Source organism: Scyliorhinus canicula, chromosome 3 (assembly GCF_902713615.1).
Source record: "Scyliorhinus canicula chromosome 3, sScyCan1.1, whole genome shotgun sequence".
Taxonomy (NCBI): Eukaryota; Metazoa; Chordata; class Chondrichthyes; order Carcharhiniformes; family Scyliorhinidae; genus Scyliorhinus; species Scyliorhinus canicula.
Genome location: NC_052148.1, coordinates 43954786 through 43978062, shown reverse-complemented (window position 1 = coordinate 43978062; position 23277 = coordinate 43954786). Strand labels below are relative to the sequence as shown.

The following is a 23277-nucleotide window of genomic DNA, read 5'->3' as shown; positions in this document are numbered from 1 at the left end:
CACAAAACAATTCAGTCAAGGAGGCATAGAACAAGTATAGGCCGCTGGTTTATGCCTACGCTGCAGGTCCTTAACCTTTCTTTTGATGTCCATACCAATATGGTGGGTGGATATTTCTGCAGCTTTTTATATATGTGCAGAAAAGATAGAGAGGACAAGAAAGCAGGTGGAGTGACTGTATTGATAAACAAGGGAATGCATGCTTTAGGTTTAGCCAAGAAAAAATTGCAATCAATACCAATAGAGCTCAAAGATTTTAAAAAAGGACTTAATGCATCATTACAGATCCCCCAATTGAGAGAGCGGTGATGGATTCTATACAGTTTAAGAGGGGGTGTAGCAGGTGGAGCAAACTAATAGGTCAGTGGTAGGCGGGAGCTAGGAGAGAGTTCACAGATATTTCTAGGGCTCAAGACAAAGGAAGTGTTAATGGTAGTGTTAAGGACTATAGAAGGTGCCGATAGTGGCATAAAGGTAATATAGCAGAATGTGTTCATTTGGTTTTATTTTAGTGCTTTTATTTTATTTAATTTAACAAAATTATTATTCTGGGAAATACTAAATATTCACACTCCTGAAACCCACCACAAATGACGCAGGTGCCAATGTTTCATCTCCATGGAGATGGGGCACCCGATGGCCACGCCCCTTGTATGTGATTGGCTACTGTTGGTTTGCCACTACATTGTCAGATGTTTTTGAGCAGTTGATTCAGCTGAGAAAGAGTGGGTTTGCAATGGAATTGTGTGTCTCACTAAGTGTGCCGTGTTACCGAAAAGATTGGCAACCTCTACTCTAGAGTTCAAAAGAACGAGAGGTAATCACATTGAAATTTAGAAAATTATTCTGGGCTAAACAGGGTAGATGCAGGAAGGATGTCTCCTCTGGCTGTGTTGTAGGAGTGGGGCTAGAATTAGGGGACACAGTCTCAGAATAAGGGGTTGGACACTTCAGACTGAAATGGGGAAGGATTTCTTGACTAGGGTAGTAAACCTTTAGAATATAATCTACCCCAGAGGGCTGTGGAAGTTTAGACATCAGGCATGTTCAAGACAGAGATCAATGGGTTTCTAGATGTTAATGAAATCAAGAGATATGGGGATAGTGCAGGAAAATGGCATTGAGATAGATGGCCAGTCGTGATCTGATTGAATGATCATGATGTGGAGATGCCGGCGTTGGACTGGGGTGAGCACAGTAAGAAGTCTTACAACACCAGGTTAAAGTCCAACAGGTTTGTTTCAAACACGAGCTTTCGGAGCACGGCTCCTTCTTCAGGTGAAACCTGAAGAAGGAGCCGTGCTCCGAAAGCTCGTGTTTGAAACAAACCTGTTGGACTTTAACCTGATTGAATGATGGCACAGGATAGAAGGACTGAATGGTCTATTCCTGTTCCTATTGGCAATAGAACACATTTTACAGTGGTAGATAATCAATTCTGCTTTTTGATGTTCAGCTAAAGGAATTGGGACTCACCCTTAACGTGGTCTTGCCTGTTGTAGCCCAATCATCCCAGCTTTAGAAGACTGTTGCAGAAGTTTATCAGAGTCGTGGATGAGGCCCAATCACCTGCTGCTTCATCAACGACCTTCCCTCCATCATAAGGCCAAAAATGGGATGTTTGCTGATGATTACCCAATTTTCAGCACCATTCACAACTCAATGTGGCGGAGGCAGATTCATGGCTTTCAAAGGGGAATTGGATAAGCACCTAATGAGAAAGATATTACTAGTCAATGGGGAAAAGGCAGAGGATTAGGTTGTTCTTGCAGAGATCTGGCATGCAGATAATGGGTGGAAAAGCTTATTTCTATTCCACAATCAATCTAAGATTTTTATTCATTTATGGGGTGTGGGCTTCGCTGTCTAGGCCAGCTGCCTGTTGACCGAGGCTCTGCTGCTCGAACTATTTGGTGAACACAAACTCGATCTGGCTACATGCCCATCCCTAATTGCCCTTGAGAAGGTGATGGTGAGCTGCCTTCTTGAGCCGCTGCAGTCCATGTGGTGTAGGTAAACTCACAGTGCTGTTGGGAAAGGAGTTCCAGGATTTTGACCCTGCAACAGTGATATATTTGCAAGTCAGGATGGATTGTGGCTTTGAGCAAGACTTGCAGGTGGTGACGTTCCTATGTGTCTGCTGCACTTGTCCTTCTAAATGGTAGAGGTCGTGGGTTTGGAAGGTGCTGGAGAAGTAACCCTAGTGAGTTGCTGCAGTGCGTCTTGTAGATGGTACACACGGCTGCCACTGTTCATCGTGGTGGGTGGGGGCAGTAACTGTTTGTGATGGGGTTTCCTGGAGGGTGTCAAGCTTTTTGAGTGCTGTTGGAGGCAATTGGAGAGTGTTCTGTCACACATTCACGCCTTGTGAATGGTGAACAGGCTTTTGGGAGACAGGAGGTGAGTCCCTCTTCACAGAATTCCTAACCTCTGACCTGTCCCAGCAGCCACAGCATTTATATGGCTAGTCAAGTTCAGTTTCTGGTCAGTAGTAACCCCCAGGATGGTGATAGTTCGGGATTCAGTGATGGTAATGCCATTGAACACCATGGGGCGATGGTTAGATTTTCTCTTTTTGGAGATGGTCGTTGCCTGGCACTTGTGTGGCAGAAATGTAACTTGCCACTTATCAACCCAGGCCTGGATAATATGTAGGTCTTGGTGCATTTGGACATGAACTGCTTCAGTATCTGCAGAGCAGTGAATGCTGCTGAACATTATGCAGTTATCAGTGAACATCCCCACTTCTGTACTTATGATGGAAGAAAGGTGATTGATGAAGCAGCGGAAGATATTTAGGCCTGGGACCCTACCCCGAGGAACTCTTGCTGTGATGTCCTGGAACTGAGCTGATTCACCTCTATCAACCACAGCCATTTTCCTTTGAGATAGGCAAGACTCCAACCAGAGGAGATTATTCTCTCTGATTCCCACTGACTCCAGTTTAGCTAGGGGTCCTTGATGCCATACTCAGTCGAATGTTGCCTTGATAACAAGGGCAGTCACTCTCACCTCACCTCTCGAGTTTAGCTCTTTTGTTCATATATGAACTAAGGCAATAATGAGGTCAGGAGCTGAATGACCCTGGCAGAACCCAAACTGAGCATCAGTGAGCAGGTTATTGCGAAGCAAGTGCCTCTTGATACCACTATTGGAGGCCCCTTCCATCACTGTACAGGGCATAACTGGGCAATGTTTGCATTGCCGGGTAGTTTTTCTTTTATTCGTTCATGGGACGTGGGCTTGCAGACTCTGCTAACATTTATTGCCCATGAGAGTAATAAATTGTCCACTATGCCTCAGCACATTGGATTGGATTGGATTTGGATTTATTTATTGTCACGTGTACCGAGGTACAGTGAAAAGTATTTTTCTGTGAGCGGCTCAAACAGAAAGTACATGAAAAGAAAATAGAAAGAAAATAAATAATAGGGCAACACAAGGTACAAAATGGTACTTAAACACCGGCATCAGGTAAAGCATACAGGAGTGTAGTATTAATCAGGTCAGTCCATAAGAGGGTCATTTAGGAGTCTGGTAACAGCGGGGAAGAAGCTGTTTTTGAATCTGTCCGTGCGTGTTCTCAGACTTTTGTGTCTCCTGGGCTAGCACACTGGGCTAAATCGCTGGCTTTTAAAGCAGACCAAGGCAGGCCAGCAGCACAGTTCAATTCCCGTACCAGCCTCCCCGGACAGGCGCCGGAATGTGGCGACTAGGGGCTTTTCACAGTAACTTCATTGAAGCCTACTCGTGACAATAAAGCGATTTTCATTTCATTTCATTTCATTTTCAATGGAAGAAGTTGGAAGAGTGAGTAAGCCAGGTGGGCGGGGTCTGTGATTATGGGTCTGGAGTCTCATGTAGGCCAGACCAGGTACGGAAGACAGATTTCCTTCCCTAAAGGACATTAGTGAACCAGACAGATTTTTATGATAATGCTCGTCATCAGACTTATAATTCCAGATTTTTATTGAATTCAAATTTCACGATCTGCAGTGGCGGGATTTGAACATTGGTCCACAGAGCATTACTCTGGGTCTCTGGTTTACTAGACCAGTGACAATACCACGGGCGGGATTCTCCGACCCCCCGCCGGGTCGGAGAATAGCCGAGGGTGCGGCGTGAATCCCGCCCCACCGTCCGCCGAATTCTCCGGCACCGGAGATTCGGCGGGGGAGGGAATTGCGCCGCGCCAGTCAGCGGCCGTTCGCAGTGGCCCCCCCCCCCCCCCCCCGGCGATTCTCCGGCCCGCAATGGGCCAAAGTCCCGCTGGTTCTTTGCCAGTCCCACCGGCGTAGATCAGACTAGGTCCCTTACCGGCAGGACCTGGCGGCGTGGCGGGCGCGGGGTGATCTGGCCCTGGGGGTGCCCCCAGGGTGGCCTGGCCTGCAATCGGGGCCCACCGATCCGCAGGCAGGCCTGTACCATGGGGCACTCTTTTCCTGCCCGTCGGCCGTGTCAGCCTTCGCCATGGCCGCCCCCCCCCCCCCCCCCCACCGCGGTTGCACGGGGATGGCGCCAAAGGCCTTCCACGATAGCTGGCGGGGCGCAAACCACTCCGGCACCGGCCTAGACCCTGAAGGTATGGAGGATTCCGCGCCATTGGGGCGGGCCGACGCCGGAGTGGTTCTTGCTATTCCGTCCCGCCGGGACCCCCCGCCCCACCGGGTACGGGAGAATCCCGCCCCACTACCTCCCCACAAAGTCACAACTTTACTGGAACAGCTTGGCTAGATATGAGGAAAGTTCCAGAGCACAAGCCTACATTAGCCGGGGCATAGAATATAGGAGCAGGGAGGTCTTGGTACAATTTTCTAAAATATCGGTTAGGCCACAGATGGAATATTGTTTGCAGTTCTGGTCGCCACACCATCAGAAGGAGGTGATTGCACTGGAGGGGTTGCAGAGGAGATTCACCAGGATGTTGCCTGGGATGGAAAGTTTCAACTTTAATAATTTTTTAAAAATAATCTTTATTGTCACAAGTAGGCTTACATTAACACTGCAATGAAGTTACAGTGAAAAGCCCCTAGTCCCCACATTCGGCGCCTGTTCGGGTACATAGAGGGAGAATTCAGAGTGTCCAATTCACCTAACAGCATGTCTTTTGGGACTTGTGGGAGGAAACCAGAGCACCCGGAGGAAACCCACGCATAAGCGGGTGAACATGCCGACTCCGCACAGCAGTGACCCAAGCTGGGAATCGAACCTGGGACCCTGGAGCTGTGAAGCAATAGTGCTAACCACTGTGCTACCATGCTTCTTTGAGGAGAGACTGGATAGGCTGGACTTGTTGGCCCTGGAGCAGAGGAGGCTGATGGGGGATCCGATTGAAGTATACAGAATTATGAGATACATGGATAGGAGAGATCTTAAGAATGTTTTCTCCATGGAATAGGTGTCTAAGACCAGAGGGCATAGGTTTAAGGTGAGGAGTAAGTGGTTTAGAGGGAACCTGAGGAAACATTTTCTCCCAGGTGATGATGGAAATATGGAACACGCTGCCTTAGAGGGTGGTGGAGACAGATAATCTTGCAACTTTTGAAGAAGCACTGGATGAGCACTTAAATCGTTGAGGTATAGTGGACAATGGACCAAGTTCTGGGAAATGGGATTAGTATCGATTGCAATTTGATGGTTGGCATAGCCATGGTGGGCCAAAGGGTCTGTTTCTGTGCAGTATGATTCTATGACACTACTGTGGTTAGGTGGATTGGCCATGATAAATTGCCCTTGGTGTCCAAAACGGTTAGGAGGGGTTATTGGGTTACGGGGATAGGGTGGAAGTGAGGGCTTAAGTGGGTCGGTGCAGACTCGATGGGCCAAATGGCCTCCTTCTGCACTGTGTGTTCTATGTTCTACTATTGCCTTTGCAGTATACATTGCCTTCAGCCATTTCTTGATATCACATGGAATGTATCCCAAGATATGCAGGTTAGGTGGATTGGCCATGCTACATTTCCCCTAGATGGAGTTTCTGGGATAGGGTGGGGAATTGGGCCTAGGTAGGGTGCTCTTTCAGAGGATCGGTGCAGACTCGATGGACCAAATGGCCTCCATCTGAACTGTAGAGATTCTATGATTCTATGAATCGAATTGGCTGAAGACTGGCATCTATGATAACAAAAACACAAAATACTGGACAATCTCAGCAGGTCTGATAGATCTGTTGAAAGCGAAGGGAACTAACGTGGCCTGCCGCAATGTTCCAGTGAAGCCCAGCACAAACTGGAGGAACAGTACCTCATCTTACGATTAGGCACATTGCAGCCTTTCGGACTTAACATTGAGTTCAACAACTTCAAGCTGTGAACCCTGTCCTCCACTTTCACCCTATTTTTATTTCTCTCAATTTATTCACATTTCTTCCATAGATCTGTTTTTCCCTCACAATTGCCCCCCTCCCCCCACCTCATTTGGGCAACTGTTCCCTGTTCCAAGTTGTCCTTTAACACACTGCTCACCTTTGTTCAGCCATTCACACACTCTAATCTCTTTGTGCCACTATCAGCACCCTTCTTAGCCTTAATCACTCCATTTACATTCCTTATGTCTTTATGTCTCTGACATATTTGATGTGGAGATGCCGGCGTGGACTGGGGTGGGCACCTTACAACACCAGGTGAAAGTCCAACCGGTTTGTTTGGAATTTTTGTCAATCTCCATCTATCGCTGGCGCTCTATCCAGCCCCACTGTTCCACACCCACCCAACAACAGTATAAATCTGACCCTATTTCCAGTTCTCTCCAGCTTTGACAGTCATTCAGATTCGAACCATTAGCTCCGTTCTCTCTCCACAGATGCTGTCAGACCAGCGGGGATTGTCCTTTGTTTTGTTTCAGATTCCCATATCCGCAGTCATTTGCTTTTCATAGAATCATAGAATTTACAGTGCAGAAGGAGGCCACTCGGCCCATCGAGCCTGCACCGGCTCCTGGAAAGAGCACCCTACCCAAGGTCAACACCTCCACCCCATCCCCACAACCCAGCAACCCCACCCAACACTAAGGGCAATTTGGACACTAAGGGCAATTTATCATGGCCAATCCACCTAACCTGCACATTTTTGGACTGTGGGAGGAAACCGGAGCACCCGGAGGAAACCCACGCACACACGGGGAGGATGTGCAGACTCCGCACAGTTTTTTTTTTTCTCTCACAAGACCAGTATTGGGAAAGCCAGAATTACAAGAGGCATTTACTGCATTAGTTAAAACTTCCTTTAAGGCAATCATTATTGAATTCACTTGTACTTTCACAATCAAACAAGTTATGTTGGCCCTCCATTTCCATTCAAGAAAGTGTCGAGTATCAAGTGGCTTTCAAGTAGCACAGTGGCCATGTAAAAGTTCAAAGCATTCGATTGCGCTTGTGCGTTGGGGAGTCTGTGATGACATCAGTACACTGGGCTGAGGTACCCTTCCTAGTGCCACCATTGTCCAAGTGGAGCGCCATTTCTTCTGATATGAAAGTGTTCAAATCCACATCATGGAGTCCATTTCTCCTGCGGGAAGAGTTGGAGCTGCCACTTACATGCGTGGGAGACCCTGGAGTACTTGAACGTACACTTATACTAGCCATTGCTCCACTAAGACCATGCAGTGCAATGGCTTCACGAAAAGGCTGCAAGTCAGTCTCTACAATGAACTAGTTTCTGTTGTAGGTGCTCTAGTGGGAGAGGTTGCTATCTTGGCATCTGTGATGCTGGGGATTTTATGATTCGATCAAGTGGGCTGTTTGTACTCAACACTCCCAAGCTTTATGAGTGTTATTGCAGCTGCACCCATCAATATCAATGGTGAGAATTTCAATGGGCACTTGACATGAGCTTTGTAATGAAGAAAATGTGTTGAGGTTACAGAATACCTATCCTGCTGATAAGATTGCGAGTCCAGGTAAACTCCTCATCAACGATGACTACTCACCAACCCACAATAGAACTGTGGAAGGTCAGTGGAAGCTGGTTGGGCTTTTTCATTGGAGATGGTTATTCCCCAGCAAGCAAGTTGCCGACACGTAAGTTACCCAGAGGGTAGTGGGTGCCTGGAACTCGCTGCTGGAGGAGGTGGTGGAAGCAGGGACAATAGTGACGTTTAAGGGGCATCTTGGCAAATACATCAATAGGATGGGAATAGAGGGATACGGACCCCGGAAGTGTAGAAGATTTTCGCTTAGACGTGCAGCATGGTTGGCGCAGGCTTGGAGGGCTGAAGGGCCTGTTCCTGTGCTGTACTTTTCTTTGTTCTTCTTTGTTCTTTGTATCTGTTGTCAACCCAAGTCCATATGCTCCAACCTCTCACCTTATCAGCATTCGCCGCCCAATAATAATACAACAGGTTTGGAAGGGCCAGCCCTCCAGACTGCCGCCCTCTCTGGAACACCGTCTTCTGAATCCTTGCTACTTTACCTGCCCAGACAAATGACGAAATCAACCCTTCCAACCCCATAAAAAACTTTGGCCAAAACAACTGGTAGGCACTGAAACAGGAATGAAAACTGTGGCAAGATATTCATCTTTACTGCCTGCACCTCGCCTGCCAGTGACAGAGGGCCCAAGTCCATATGTTGCATAGGAATGGAGGAATGGGCCTGATCACGAGGTTACAGGTTACACGCTTATGTTGCTGCTATTGGCCTGCAGCCACCTTTGATCTACTGCATATAACCTTTCATTTTGACCTTGCACAGAGGGATTTCCTCACTGTGGACAAAGCTTTGCCCCCCCCCCCCCCCCCCCCCAACCTCTTGGGTATATCTTGTATGTGGGACAGGGCATACCTAGGAAAGCTGAGCCTGGAATCTTAAGTCCCAGATATAATTGTGTCACATCAAATTGGCAGGGTGTGCATGATTAACAAGTGTATGTTCTCGCTGCCCTACTATTCTTGCTGCTCACCTGCAATTTACCAAGTTTATTGTATTCGAGTTAACAACCTTCCTTCAAGACCCTTAGATTAGTTGCAGAAGCTTATACTATGAGAACTTTGATGCCCATTTTATCCTGTTAGTCATACTATAAGGGTGAAGGCAGCAAGCACTTGTCTTTTAATTCTGTGTGCGACACGTTACACTTCTGGGATGGTGCATTACTAAACCTTCCAGATAAAAGTGACTTTAAATCCTGTGAGCATGGCAAATTTGTGTTCTTAAAGACACTTAAAGGGTAATGCACTAAATTGACACATAAATCAAATTCATAAAGCAAGGTATATTTATAGAATCTCTACAGTGCAGAAGGAGGCCATTTGGCCCATCAAGTCTGTACTGACCTTCTGAAAGAGAATCCTACCTTGGTGATTCACACTGCGCCGCTCACTGTGTAAAATATTAAACAGAGTCCAACACTGAGTATCTGTTGCAACAGAAACACACTTCATCACACCTGATCCATTCTGCCATAGTACACATCAGTGGAGAGCAGCTACATGCCTTTGTTCTTGTTGAATTGAGATGATGCTCAATCTGGTAAAGCTGAACTAGCAGAGGTGGGGAATGCCAGTTCACATCTCCTTTGGGTCCTTTTTGTTTGTTTCTTGTGTTAATTTCCTTCCTCATTCTGTTAGGTTTCTCTGAAAAAAATACACCATTCAACTAATAGTGCTGGTGCAGGCGTGCATTTAGTGATAATCAATTCATTTTTAAAAATAAATATTTTTATTCTCCTTTTTCACAATTTTTCTCCCGAATTTACACCCAACAACAACCAATAACCAACAACAAATATCTCAAACCCCACAACAGTAACACCGATCCCACCCTCCCACCATGCCCAGACATCAGCCCGCATGTTAACATAAACAAATGACAAAGAAAAGAAAAAGGAATCAGGGATTACCCATAGCCATCTTCAACATACACAGCCCCCCACTCCCCGCACCCCACCCACCCTTGCCCCCCCCCCCAACTAATGTTCAATGTTATCCAGTTCTTGAAAGTGCATAATAAATAATGCCCAGGGCTTGTAGAACCCCTCCGAGCTTCCCCTCAGTTCGAACTTAACCTTCTCAAGGGTCAAGTATTCCAACAGGTCCCCTCGCCACGCCAGGGCCACAGGGTGGAGAGGCTGCTCTCCATCCCAGCAGGATCCGCCTTCGGGCGATCAATGAGACGAAGGCTATGATATCTGCCTCCGCACCCGTTTCCAACCCCGGCTGATCCGACACCCCGAATATGGCCTCCCAGGGACCCGGGCCCAGCTTCACATGCACCACCTTGGAAATTACCCTAAACACCTCCTTCCAGTACTCCCCAAGCTTTGGACAGGACCAAAACATAGGAACGTGATTAGCGCGCCCCCCCCCTGCAACGTTCACACACATCTTCTACTCCTTCAAAGAATCGGCTCATCCTCGCCCTCGTGAGGTGTGCTCTGTACACCACCTTCAACTGTATCAGCCCCAACCTCGAACACGAGGTGGAGGCATTCACTCTCCGGAGCACCTCACACCAGACCCCCTCCTCTATAACCTCTCCCAATTCTTCCTCCCACTTCGCTTTGATCCCCTCCAGTGGTGCCTTATCCTCGTCCAAAATAGCTCCGTATACCGCTGACACTATCCCCTTCTCCAGTCCCCTTGCTGCCAGCACCTCCTCCAACAACGTGGAGGCCGGTTCCTCCGGGAAGCTCTGTATCTCCTTCCTGGCAAAGTCCCGAACCTGCATATACCTAAACACTTCTTCCTGCTCCAGCCCATACTTCGCTTCCAGCTCCTTCAATCCTGAAAATCGACCCCGAGGAAACAAATCTTGTTTTTTTCTTTGTCATTTGTTTATGTTAACATGCGGGCTGATGTCTGGGAATGGTGGGAGGATGGGATCGTTGTTACTGTTATGGGGTTTGAGATATTTGTTGTTGGTTATTGATTGTTGTTGGGTGTAAATTCGTGAGAAAGAAGAGTCTTAATCCCCTTCTCTTCCCATTTCCAAAAGCTCCCGTCCCACCTCCCTGGCTCAAATCTGTGGTTCTCCCGAATCGGCATCTCCCTCGACCTTGCCCCCAACTTGAAGTGTTGGCGAAATTGCCACCAGATTTTCAATGAAGCTATTACTACCGGACTCCCTGAGAATTTCCCCGGAACTATCGGGAGCGGCGCTGTTGCTAGTGCCTTCAGCCCCGGCCCCCTGCACAAACTCTCCTCCATTCTGATCCACTGGGAATCAACCCCTCTGACCCAGCTCCGCACCTTCTCCACATTCGCCGCCCAGTAGTAGTACATCAGGTTCGGGAGACCCAAACCACCTGCCTGCTTTCCCCTCTGTAGCAGCAACTTCCACACTCTGGCCACCTTCCCTCCCCATATAAACGAGGTAATCCTCCCCTCAATCTCCCTGAAAAAAGACTTTGGCAGGAAAATCGGTAGGCATTGAAAAATAAACAGAAATCGCGGCAACACATTCATTTTAACCACCTGCACCCGACCCGCCAGTGACAGAGGGAGACAATCCCACCTCGCCAGGTCGGCTTTCACTCTCCCCACCAAACTAGTGATGTTGTATCTGCGAAGCCTTCCCCGCTCCCGGGCAACCTGCACCCCCAAATACCTAAAGTGAGTCCCTGCCCTACGGAATGGCAGCCCCCCCCCCCCCCCCCACCCCTGCCCCCACCCACGGTTGAGACACCACAAAATACTCACTCTTGTCCAAGTTCAGCTTGTACCCAGAGAAAGGCCCAAATAATAATAAAAGAAAATTACTGCGGATGCTGGAATCTGAAACGAAAGGGAAAATGCTGGAAAATCTCAGCAAGTCTGGCAGCATCTGTAGGGAGAGAAAAGAGCAAACGTTTCGAGTCCGATGACTCTTTGTCAAAGCTAACAGACAGAGAAAGTGGGAAATATTTATACTGTGGAGTGAGAATGAAAGATGAGTCATAGCCACAGAAACCCAGGGAAACCGGGTGCTAATGGCCACAGATACCAAGGGGAAAGAGTGCTAATGGCAGTCCCTAGAGAGGACAAAAGATGTGAAAGGTCAAACAGCAGGGAAACTAACATCAGATGATGAACTGTAGGTGTGGGGGGAGGGGAAGGGGGAAGCAAAGAGGAAAAAGGTGCAGGAAAGAAAGAAATGGTAAAAGACAGTTAAAATGAAATGAAAACAAATGGGTCGAGGTGGGGCTGATCATCTGAAGTTGTTGAATTCGATGTTCAGGCCGGAAGGCTGTAGCGTGCCTAACCGGAAGATGAGATGTTGTTCCTCCTGTTGTGGACAGGGCCCTCAACAATGTGCGGTCCATCTCCCGCGCCACTACCCTCGCCTCCTCCACTCCCTCCCAGAACAAGAATAGAGTCCCCCTCGTTCTCACATTTAATCACACCAGCCTCCGTATGCAAAGCATAATCCTCCGCCATTTTCGCCAACACCAGCGTGATGCCACCACCAAACACATCTTCCCTTCACTCCCTCTGTCAGCATTCCGCAGAGACCGTTCCCTCCGAGACAATCTAGTCCACTCCTCCACCATACCCAGTACCTCTATCACCCATGGCACCTTCCCATGCAATCGCAGAAGGTGTAACACCTGCCCCTTTACCTCTTCCATGCTTAACATTCCAGGCCCAAAACACTCATTCCAGGTTAAGCAGCATTTCATTTGCACCTCTTTCAATCTGGTCTATTGCATTCGCTGCTCCCAATGTGATCTCCTCTATATCGGAGAGACCAAACTCAGACTGGGTGATCGCTTTGCTGAGCATCTTCGGTCTGTGTGCATTCAGGACCCTGACCTTCCTGTTGCTTGCCATTTTAACAAAAGACCCTGCTCCCATGCCCACATGTCTGTTCTTGGCCTGTTGCAATGTTCCAGTGAAGCGCAACGCAAACTGGAGGAACAACATCTCATCTTCCGGTTAGGCACGCTACAGCCTTCCGGCCTGAACATCGAATTCAACAACTTCAGACGATCAGCCCCATCTCAACCCATTTTTTTCATTTCATTTTAACTGTCTTTTAATATTTCTTTCTTTCCTGCACCTTTCCTGCACCTTTCTCCTCTCTGCTGCCCCCTTCCCCTCCCACCACACCTACAGTTCATCCTCTGATGTTAGTTTCCCTGCTGTTTGACCTTTCACATCTTTTGTCCTCTCTGGGGACTGCGATTAGCACTCTTTCCCCTTGGTATCTGTGGCCATTAGTACCCAGTTTCCCTGGGTTTCTGTGGCTATGACTCATCTTTCATTCTCACTCCACAGTATAAATATTTCCCACTCTCTGTCTGTCAGCTTTGACAAAGAGTCATCGGACTCGAAACGTTAGCTCTTTTCTCTCCCGACAGATGCTGCCAGACTTGCTGAGAAAGACCCAAATACCTGCAGCAACTCTAATATTCCTCCTATCGACGCACTCGGCTCCGACACATACAGCAGCAAGTCGTCAGCATACAAGGGCACCCTATGCTCTATTCTCCCCCTCACTATTCCTTTCCATACTCCCGAACTTCTTAATGCGATGGCCAACGGCTCAATCGCAAGCGCAAACAGCAGGGGGGACATAGGATGTCCCTGCCTCGTCCCACGGTGGAGAGAGAAGTATCTCGAACTGATATTGTTCGTGCGGACACTCGTCTTCGGCTCCTTATATAACTTTACCCAGTTCACAAATCTTGGTCCAATCCCAAACATTTCCAGCACTGCCATCAGGTACCCCCATTCTACCCGATCAAATGCCTTCTCGGCATCCAGTGCCACCACGACTTCTGTTTCCTTCCCTTCCACCGATGCCATAACGACGTTCAAAACGCTCCTAATATTCGAAAACAGCTGCCTCCCTTTCACGAACCCTGTCTGATCCTCACCTATCATCTTCGGGAGGCACCCCTCCAGCCTACCCGCCAGTACCTTTGCCAATACCTTTGCGTCCACATTAAGAAGTGAAATGGGCCTATACGACCCACACTCCGTCGGATCCTTATCCTTTTTAAGTAACAGTGAAATCGATGCCTGCCCCAAGGATTGCGGCAGCACTCCCTTCCCTATCGCGTCTTCAAACATCCCCACCATCAGGGGTGCCAACTTATCCTTAAATTTTTTATAATATTCCACCGGAAACCCATCCGGCCCTGCCACCTTCCCCGACTGTATCCTCCCAATCGGGTCTTTTATCTCCTGCTCCAGTATTGCTCATTTTAATGTAGCCTTGTCTCCCTCCCCTAGCTCCGGGTACTCCAACCCATCTAGAAATTCCAGCACCTCAGGGTCTCCCCGGGTGGCTCCGACCTATACAACCTCTCGTAGAATTCCTCAAAAACCGTGTTAATCAGCTCCGGAGCCACCACCAACTTCCCGGCCCTATCCCTCACCTGAAGAATTTCCCTTGCTGCTGCCTCCCTCCGGAGCTGACCTGCTAATATACGGCCCGCCTTGTCCCCATGTTCATAAACTGCACCCCTCGCTCGCCTCAGTTGGCGCACCGCCTTCCTGGTGGATAGTCGGTTGAAGCTCGCCTGTAGATCCTTCCTCTTTCCCAGCATCGCTGGGTCCCCATCCTCCGCATAACACCTATCTGCCTCCAACATCCCATCTATTAGCCTCTGCCGCTCCAAGCTTTCCTCCTTGTCCACCCTGGCCTTAAATGAAATTACCTCACCCCTCACTACCGCCTTTAGAGCCTCCCAGACGACTGCCCTTGACACCTCACCCGTACAGTTGAATCTTACATATTCCTTAATTACCTTTTCAATTTTTTCACAGAATACTTGGTTCCCCAAAAGCCCCACATCCAGTTTGCACCCCGGCCTCTGCACTATCCCCTTCTCCAGCACCATATCCACCCAATGTGGTGCGTGATCTGACACAGCAATTGCAGAGTATTCCGGCCCCTTGAAGTGATAATCAATTCATATCTATCCGGTGTCCCCTCTCAGTAAACTGCGTAGTCGAGAAGCCACTTCACTAATCACCCCATGATCACTTTTTAAAAACTCTTTCATGGGGTGAGGGCATCCCTGGCAAGTCCAATGTTTGTTGTGCATCCCCTACACTCAGTACTGTTGTACTGAGTGACTTGCCAGGCCATTTCTGAGGGCAGTTAAGAATCAACCATATTGCCCTCCAGCATTAACTCTCCAGGTTTTCTGACTGCCTCTCAGAGAAGAGATCAGGGTCAGTGAGGGGCGACCTGATAGAGGTCTCCAAGATTATGAGAGGCATGAGAGTGGATGGGCAAGCATTGTTTCCCAGGGTGGAGTCACTAGGGGGCATATGTTTAAGGTCCGTGGGGCAAAGTTTAGAGGAGATGTGCGAGGCAGGTTTTTTTACACAGAGGGTGGTGAGTGCCTGGAATGCGTTGCCAGGGGAGGTTGTGGAAGCAGATACATTAACGGCATTCAAAAGGCATCTTGACAAATACATGGACAGGATGGATATAGAGGGGTACGGCACAAGGAAGTGCTGAGGGTTTTGGCCAAGGGTGGTTTCATAACCGGTACAGGATTGGAGGGCCGAAGGGCCTGTTCCTGTGCTGTATTGTTCTTTGGTCTTTTGATGCCTTTTCATGATCAACACTTTCAACACGATCAGCCAGGGGCTGGTTCAGCACAGTGGGCTAAATAGCTGGCTTGTAATGCAGAACAATGCCAGCAGCGCGGGTTCAATTCCCGTACCGGCCTCCCCGAACAGGCGTCGGAATGTGGTGACTAGGGGCTTTTCACAGTAACTTCATTGAAGCCTACTTGTGACAATAAGCAATTATTATTATTATTGTTATTTACGAAGAAAAGAGGAGGAATAGAATTCAAAAACACTTTGTTGATTTGGATTAAAAGCAGAAATTGGTGGAAATATAGGAGCAGGTCTGGCCGCATCTGTGGAGGAACAAACATAGTTAATGTTTCAAGAGTAGTGAATCTGTGGAATTCTTTACCGCAGAGGGCTGTAGAGGCTGGGCCATTTAGTATGCTCAAGGCTGAGATGGACAGATTTTTAACCAGTAAGGGAATCCAGGGTTTGGGGGATAAAGGGGGAAAGTGGAGTTGAGGATCATCACATCAGATCAGTCATGATCTCATTGACTGGCAGAGCAGACTCAATGGCCGAATGCCAACCCCTGCTCCTACGTTTTAAGGCCTTAAGTGTTTTGAGATGTGATCAGAGACAACATCATGTAAGATACTCTTTTCTTTTTCCTAATTCATATAAAAACTCTTGCTTCATCTTCGTTATTACTGCCAGAAGAAAATAATGTTCGGAAACAAACTGAAGAAAGCAGCAGTATATCCTTCCTTAGATAAGGGGACCAAGCCTGTTTACGGTATTCCAGGTGTGGTCTAACCTGGTACCGTGTAAAGTTTTAACAGGACTTACCCATTTTTATTCTCCACTCCCTTTAAAGTAAAGGCCAGAATTCCATTTGCTTTCCCTTTTACCTGCTGAACTCGCATGCTAGCCTTTTGTGGCTTATGCACAAGAACTCCCAAACCCCTCGGTGCTGCAGCTTTCTGCAGTCTTTCTCCATTTAAATAATATTCAGCTCCTTTATTCTTCCTACCAAAGTGCATAACTTCACTTTTCCCTGCATTATATTCGATCTGCTAAGTTTTTGCTGACTTATTTAACACTGTTGATGTCCCTCTGTAGACTCTTTGTGTCGCCTCACCATGTCACAGCCACTGAATGATTTTCGAAGTATAGTCTCAATCGTTGTACAAGCCAATGCAGAGAGAATTTGCACATGACATGGTCTCAGAAATGAAAATAATGCCCGAGGTAGACCATTATAGGAGCGCTAGTTAAGAGAAATAAAACAGTACTGAGAAAAGAGACATGCCATCAAAGCTTTTGGTCTTGCACTCAAGAATCAAGGTAGCTCGCAAGATAACCCAAAAATAAAAGGAACAATTTATACAGCATGAGATAAGAATGCTGATCGGTTGGTAAGTAGACTGATTAATGAAGGCATTGCCATGGAGATTGAAGCAACGAACAGTTAACTACCACCCTTTTGTTCAAATTCAAACCAGATGGGTCAACTCTGATTTGGTCAAGACATTGCTCTGTGAATGAACCAGGGAATGGCTGTCCCAAGCTTTTGTTTAGTTGAAAGTGATGTAATTCACTGTTTTCCAGGGTGGAGGTTGTGGAAGCAGGTACATTAACGGTGTTCATAAAGCATCTTGACAAACACATGGATTGGATTGGCATAGAGGGACACGGCACAAAGAAGTGCTGAGTGTTTTGGCCAAGGTTTGTTTCATGACCAGTACAGGCTTGGAGGGCCGAAGGGCCTGTTCCTGTGCTGTATTGTTCTTTGTCCTTTGATTGTGCTTGTCCTTGGAGTGCAAATCCAGAAGCGATTGACAATCCCTTGCCATGCAAATTTGTGCATTGCGGGATTGCGAGGGATTCCGTTGTGAATCCCGCTATCGGGTTACCATTTTATGCAGGTGACCCGACAGCAAGGTCCAACAGCTGCCCTCCCCCCCCCCCCCAAACCACCTCCCCCGCAATGCAATTTCAGCCCCTGGGATTTTCAGAGTCACCCCTCCCCCCTTAGTACGAGGTTGACCCGGCGCCCCCATCAGAGATTCTCATGAGAAAGACCCCCCCAATTGCAGAGACCCCAACCCAAGATCCTCTATAAGAGAAACCCCAGCCTGGAAAACCCCCATGAGAGACCCCTGCCTGTCAGACCCCCATAAGAGAGACCCCTGCCTGGAAGACCACCATAAGAGAGACCCCAGCCTGGAACACCCCCATAAGTGAGACCCCTGCCTGGAAGCCTCCCATAAGAGAGACCCATGCCTAGAAACCTCTCATAAGAGAGATCCCTGCCTGGAAGCTAGAGAGCAGTCCAGACAGAGCCAGTGTAAAGAATCATAGCTGATTACTTGAAAGCCACTCCAGGCAGGAGTCTCTCTTGTGGGGAACTTCCAGGCAGGGGTCTGTCTTATAGGAGGTCTCTGGTGGGATCTTTGTATCTGGGGGTATCTGGTGGGGGTCTCTGTAATTGGGGAGTCATTAGTGGGGGTCTCACTCATGGGCGGTCTCTGGTGGAAGTCTCTCTCATGGGGGTGTCTCTGGTAGGGGTCTAAAATTGGGGGGAATGAGGGGGGTCTGGTAGGGGTGGGGTGGGTAGGATTTGCATTGTGGTGGGGGGAGAGTGGCATTCCAATGGACTTTGGGGACAACTCCCCTAAGGAGTTACCCCCTCTGCCCACGCTGAGGCCCACCACGTCAGGGCCATGTTTGGAAATACCTGCACCAATTCTCACCCACATGATTCCTGGCCCAGAGGAATGGAGGATCACAAGGGCCTGGAGAATATGGTGCCTGGCCTATTTCCCCTGTTTCGCCTCTTGCTGGCGCAGTGCGTGAACCTCGATGCTACCGTAAGCAGGGGACCGGAGCATCAGACACTGATCCCGGTTTATGCCCGACACTTGATTCTCAGTCGCATCAGGATCTCCACTACCAGCGGTGGGCAGCGGAGAATCTAGCCTCAGGTTTTTACCCAGTGCAATAAAATGTCTAAAATTCAGGTAGGTGCAGAGTTGGAAGGGGTGGGGGTGGGAAGGGAGTGATGAGCAAACCTTGTGCCCACAATCTTTGTGAAAAGGCAGATTTGAGGTTGTGTCTTAGTGGTGGGAGCATTCAGCTTCCCCAGTAGTTCTGCCCCTGAGGCCTAGTGGAAGCCGCACCAGTTGAAAGGCAACCTATGTTTGGTCATTCGAAGGCCTCAAAATGCTTCCTCAGAGTGGCAATGGACCCCAGCTGAGATTACTCAGAGGCCTGCTCTGGTGCCCCTTCAGACGATAGAACTATATCTCGAAAGGAGTTTTTGGAACTTGGTCCCCATTCTGGACTGAAGGCTGACATGTGTTCTATTCTGTTTCATTTCCTGTTCTGAGACAATTTATTTTGTCGGTTATTTAAATTTGCTTCCCCCAGCTGTTTCAAAGTACCTGTTGTCCTTCCCCCACAGTTTATGAAGTGGTGACTGTGACGGGTGATGTCCGAGGAGCTGGAACCGATGCCAATATCTTTGTCACTCTCTTCGGTGAGTGTGGGATCACGCCAAAGGTTCACCTGACCAGCAAGTAAGTAAATGGTATTCCTAGAGTTCAGGGCTGTGACAGCAGAAAGTCGATCCTTGTTCCAGACAGTAGCTTGGCCCCATTGAGGGGGATAACAGAGAGAAGCATCCTTTCCCCTCGTGGCCAGATCCTGTAACTGATTACGCAACACACACTCATGTATTTCCTCTGACTAACATTCCCTTTAACATTTTGGTAGCTCTGTGTGGCAGGTTTGTTCCGTGCCGGTGTCCTTTAATTTTGTTTTAATGCGGGCAGCACGGTGGCACAGTGGTTAGCATTGCTGCCTCACGGCGCTGAGGACCCGGGTTCGAATCCCGGCCCTGGGTCACTGTCTGTGTGGAGTTTGCACGTTCTCCCCGTGTCTGCGTGGGTTTCACCCCCACCACCCAAAGATATGCAGGTTAGGTGGATTGGCCACGCTAAATTGCCCCTTAATTGGAAAAAAAATAATTGGGTACGCTAAATTTATTAAAAAAAATTTTTTTTTACTGTTTTAAAAATTGTTTTAATGTAGCCACACAATTGCATTCATTAGCAAGGCCTGCACTGTACCTTCCAGATTGTTCCATGACTGCGCACCCAGTCAGCTTAGTGGGAGCATAGCTATTACTAATAGTTTATAAAAGTACATTCTCCCCAGAGTCTGATTTCTGTTGTGTAACTGGTTGCATTCATTAACATTATGTTCCAGGAAGAAAAAGGGAAAGGAACACAATTCTGCTCTTAAGATGTAATGGTGATGTCTAATGGTGCTGATAGTTACGAGCAAAGTCAGGACCCTGGCCACCGTGATAACATATTATACCAATAGTTTCACTGTATCAGGAGTCATTTATGCTCAGATTAATCTATACTAGCCGTTCATATCAAGCTGGTACATGTACTGTATTTCTAATATTAATTCTGAGGTTTCCTGACCAACAACAGGAGTTATATTCTCTTCATCAGATTGACAGGCCTGATGTAAAGCAGACTGAAGACTTCACTAAAAAGTCAAGAGGATAACGGGCTTCTGCAGCTGAATTGAAATGGTTTCAATGAAACAAGCTGCCAAATTAATCGGCAAATTAATAGTCATTAAACACTAACTGACTGAATTTAAATTAATGGAGGAAAACCATTAAACACAGGATGCGGGCTTCGCTGGTTAGGCCAGCATTTCTTGGCCATCCCTAATTGCTCTTGAGAAGGTGGTGATGAGCTGCCTTCTTGAACCGCTGCAGTGCATGTGGTGTAGGTACACCCACGGTGCTGTTAGGGAGCAGTTGCTTATGGCAGCGCTCCTGTAGTCATCAGTGTTATCGTTCAGCTGCTGTGGGAGCCTGGCTGCTTTTACAAAAGAACTCACATTGGAAGGCAGAAATCTCTGTCAGTAATAATTCCCTTGGCCATTTATGTGATCAGTTGCTCTTCCCTGAGCTGAATCAGCACCCCCCCCCCCCCCCCCCCCCCCGCACCAACAACCTCCTCCCACCCTATGGTATGGAGTTTGATAGGGCCAGAGATTGCCAATCCCCGACTCCCAACCACCACCACAACCTTGGGGTCTGGTATTGGGCCCAGCTGATCATGTGGCCGGCGGCCTGCCTCTGGGACTGTCCCGACTGGAGGACAGGTCTGTGAATCAGGCTGACATCCACACAGGGAACCTGTCAGCATCATCGGCTGCATGTTGAGAAGTCAGAAGTTTCACATCTGAGAATCCTTCTCCCTGTTCACGTAACTCACCACAGTAAATATCCAGCCAGTCTCCGTATTTGCATCTTCTGGTTTCTGTTCAAATATTTTGCAAAACGACCAATGGGATTTTGTTCCAGGCAGAGAAAGAAGCATTCTATTATTTGTTTTACTTAAATGATACAGTTGCAACTTAGAAATGAATGCGCGCTGCACTTGTTAGGACTGCGGAATCTGCCTTCAGCTTAAAGAATCACTGCTCTGGGGAAAAAATGTAAAGTTCATGCCCAGGCTTTTAGAAAGTGCTGAGATATTTTTTTTTATAAATTTAGAGTACCCAATTAATTTTTTCCAATTAAGGGGCAATTTAGTGTGGCCAATCTATCTACCCTGCACATCTTTGGATTGTGGGGGCGAAACCCACGCAAACACAGGAGAATGTGCAATCTCCACACAGGCAGTGACCCAGAGCCGGGATCGAACCTGGGACCTCAGCACCCTGAGGCAGCAATGCTATCCATTGCGCCACCGTGCTGTCCCCGGGTGCTGAGATATTTGATTAAAAATACAAAGAACAGTTCAATAGGTAAATTTTATCGTGCTTTTTAGAAATATGTATTCCCTTGATTTCTTTACATTTTCTATAACCTTACTTTGGCCATTAGAATTTTCAGTTCCTGTCAAAAAATGGCAGTCAACATTCTATGACAAGGCTTTTGAATGATTCAATTTGTTCACAATGGTGAAATGTTAACATATTCTAATAAGATTTTCCAGTGTCTAATTTTTCACTGTATCTTGACATAAGAGCTTTCTATTAAAAAGTTTGCACAGAAAGTAAGATAACTGCCTAGGAAATGTATGCTGTGTGCAAACTGTTTAATAACTCACACCATGGGGCAACTTCGCAGAAAGTACATTGCAAGGTGACATTAGCAACTTAATAAAGACAGTGGCCAAAAATGGTGACAAGGCACAAAACATATCAGCTCCACTGAATTCTAACACCAGCTGCAAGTAACCTGTAGACAAAAAGAGGTGGTTTCAAATGAAAAAGAATTGAATTTATCACATCAAAGGTACAAAGGGAAAGAGAATAAAGTTTTTAATTCTGATCATTGAAAGCACTGATTACAAGAATATAACTATATGGGTGCAGGTCAAGAATGAACCTTATATACAAGGAAGTGACTGTTAAATAGGTGCCACAGTTATGAAGTATTTAAGGTGTTTTAGGTGATCGTTCTTCTGTTGTAATGCTGATCTTAACCTAACTTTATTTATCCATTTCTACAGCACAGAGAAGAGGTATCCACTGACTTTTTAGGTTCACATTCAGCAAACAAAAGGAGAAAGATATTGAATTTGACTACTTAGATGTGCTTGTGTTGGCTTGCAGGAAAATACATGAAATTCTAGACCTGTTTTGCTATGTTTTGTCTTTTGAAGTAAATGCAAAACCCAGTTAATTGTTCATTCCACTCTGTACACCCTTGCACCCATCCACATTATTGATGGTATTTAATGGAGGTGACGGGTATCTTACCTGCTGACTGGAGAGTCAGTGAGAACCCTGCATCACCTCTGTTAGGGAGGCCCCACTGCACTAAGTGCCACTCAGCCACTTAACTGGACAGTGGCGAGCTTTCCCCGGGATCAAGGACCCCGGGTGGGAAGTCCCATCTGCCGAGAGCTACGAGGCAATCAGACACCTGTGGCTGCATTGAAGGGCAGTGTCACCGGGGAGGCGGTGGCTCCTGCTGGTACAACACCCACCCAAGGTCCAGGATCATTCCTGGATCTCAGGCCACAAGGGAGTGATGGTGATGAGGGGAGTGCATGTGGGGGGTGGGGGCTGGGGTGTTTGGTGAGGTTCGCTGAGGAGGGTCAGCAGCAAGGCCAGGGGTGCTTCCAGCGGCCCCACCCCACTTCCCAATGTGGGGTTCCTCAACATTGCCTGCCTTTAAAAGAAGGACCACCCCTTGACAGGAGCCCACAAGCAATCCCACGTGTATTCGCTTGTTGTGCCCCGTGCTCCTCTTGTGGCAAACTCCACCACCCACTGCTGGGCTAATCCCAACGGAAGTGGGATGAGACTCTGATGTGGGAATTAGTTGGGTGGAAGTAGGAAGGCAGTGGGGTCCCCACCTTCCATCCGGTTAAATGCCCTCCTGCTATAAAACATGCCAGTGGGTACGGCATTAAATTCCACCCTATGAGTACTTCACATATGTGTATGTGTACATGAGATCTTTTGTGCACACTAATATGTATTCGGGTTTGTATAGTTGCATTCCTGTGCGCACTTGAATGCATGTGTCTGCATGCATAGATACATTTTTATGCATGTTGGTGTATATGGCATTTGTCTGTGTAGTTTGGTGGATTGGCCATGATAAATTGCCCTTAGTGACCAAAAAAGGTTAGGAGGGGTTTTTGGGTTACGGGGATAGGGTGGAAGTGAGGGTTTAAGTGGGTCGGTGCAGACTCGATGGGCCGAATGGCCTCCTTCTGCACTGTATGTTCTATATAGATCTATTAGTTATATGTACCCATTTGAACATATTAA

The 23277-nt window shown here is 47.6% G+C and overlaps 1 protein-coding gene across 1 annotated transcript in view; it reads left to right on the top strand.

Moving 5' to 3' along the window:
- The window catches only part of LOC119963948 (lipoxygenase homology domain-containing protein 1-like), a 282480-nt gene that overhangs the window by 89166 nt on the left and 170037 nt on the right, over positions 1 to 23277 (top strand). Inside the window, 1 exon segment of the mRNA XM_038793391.1 lies at positions 18917 to 19031. Within this exon segment, the coding sequence (XP_038649319.1) occupies positions 18917 to 19031 (115 nt within the window).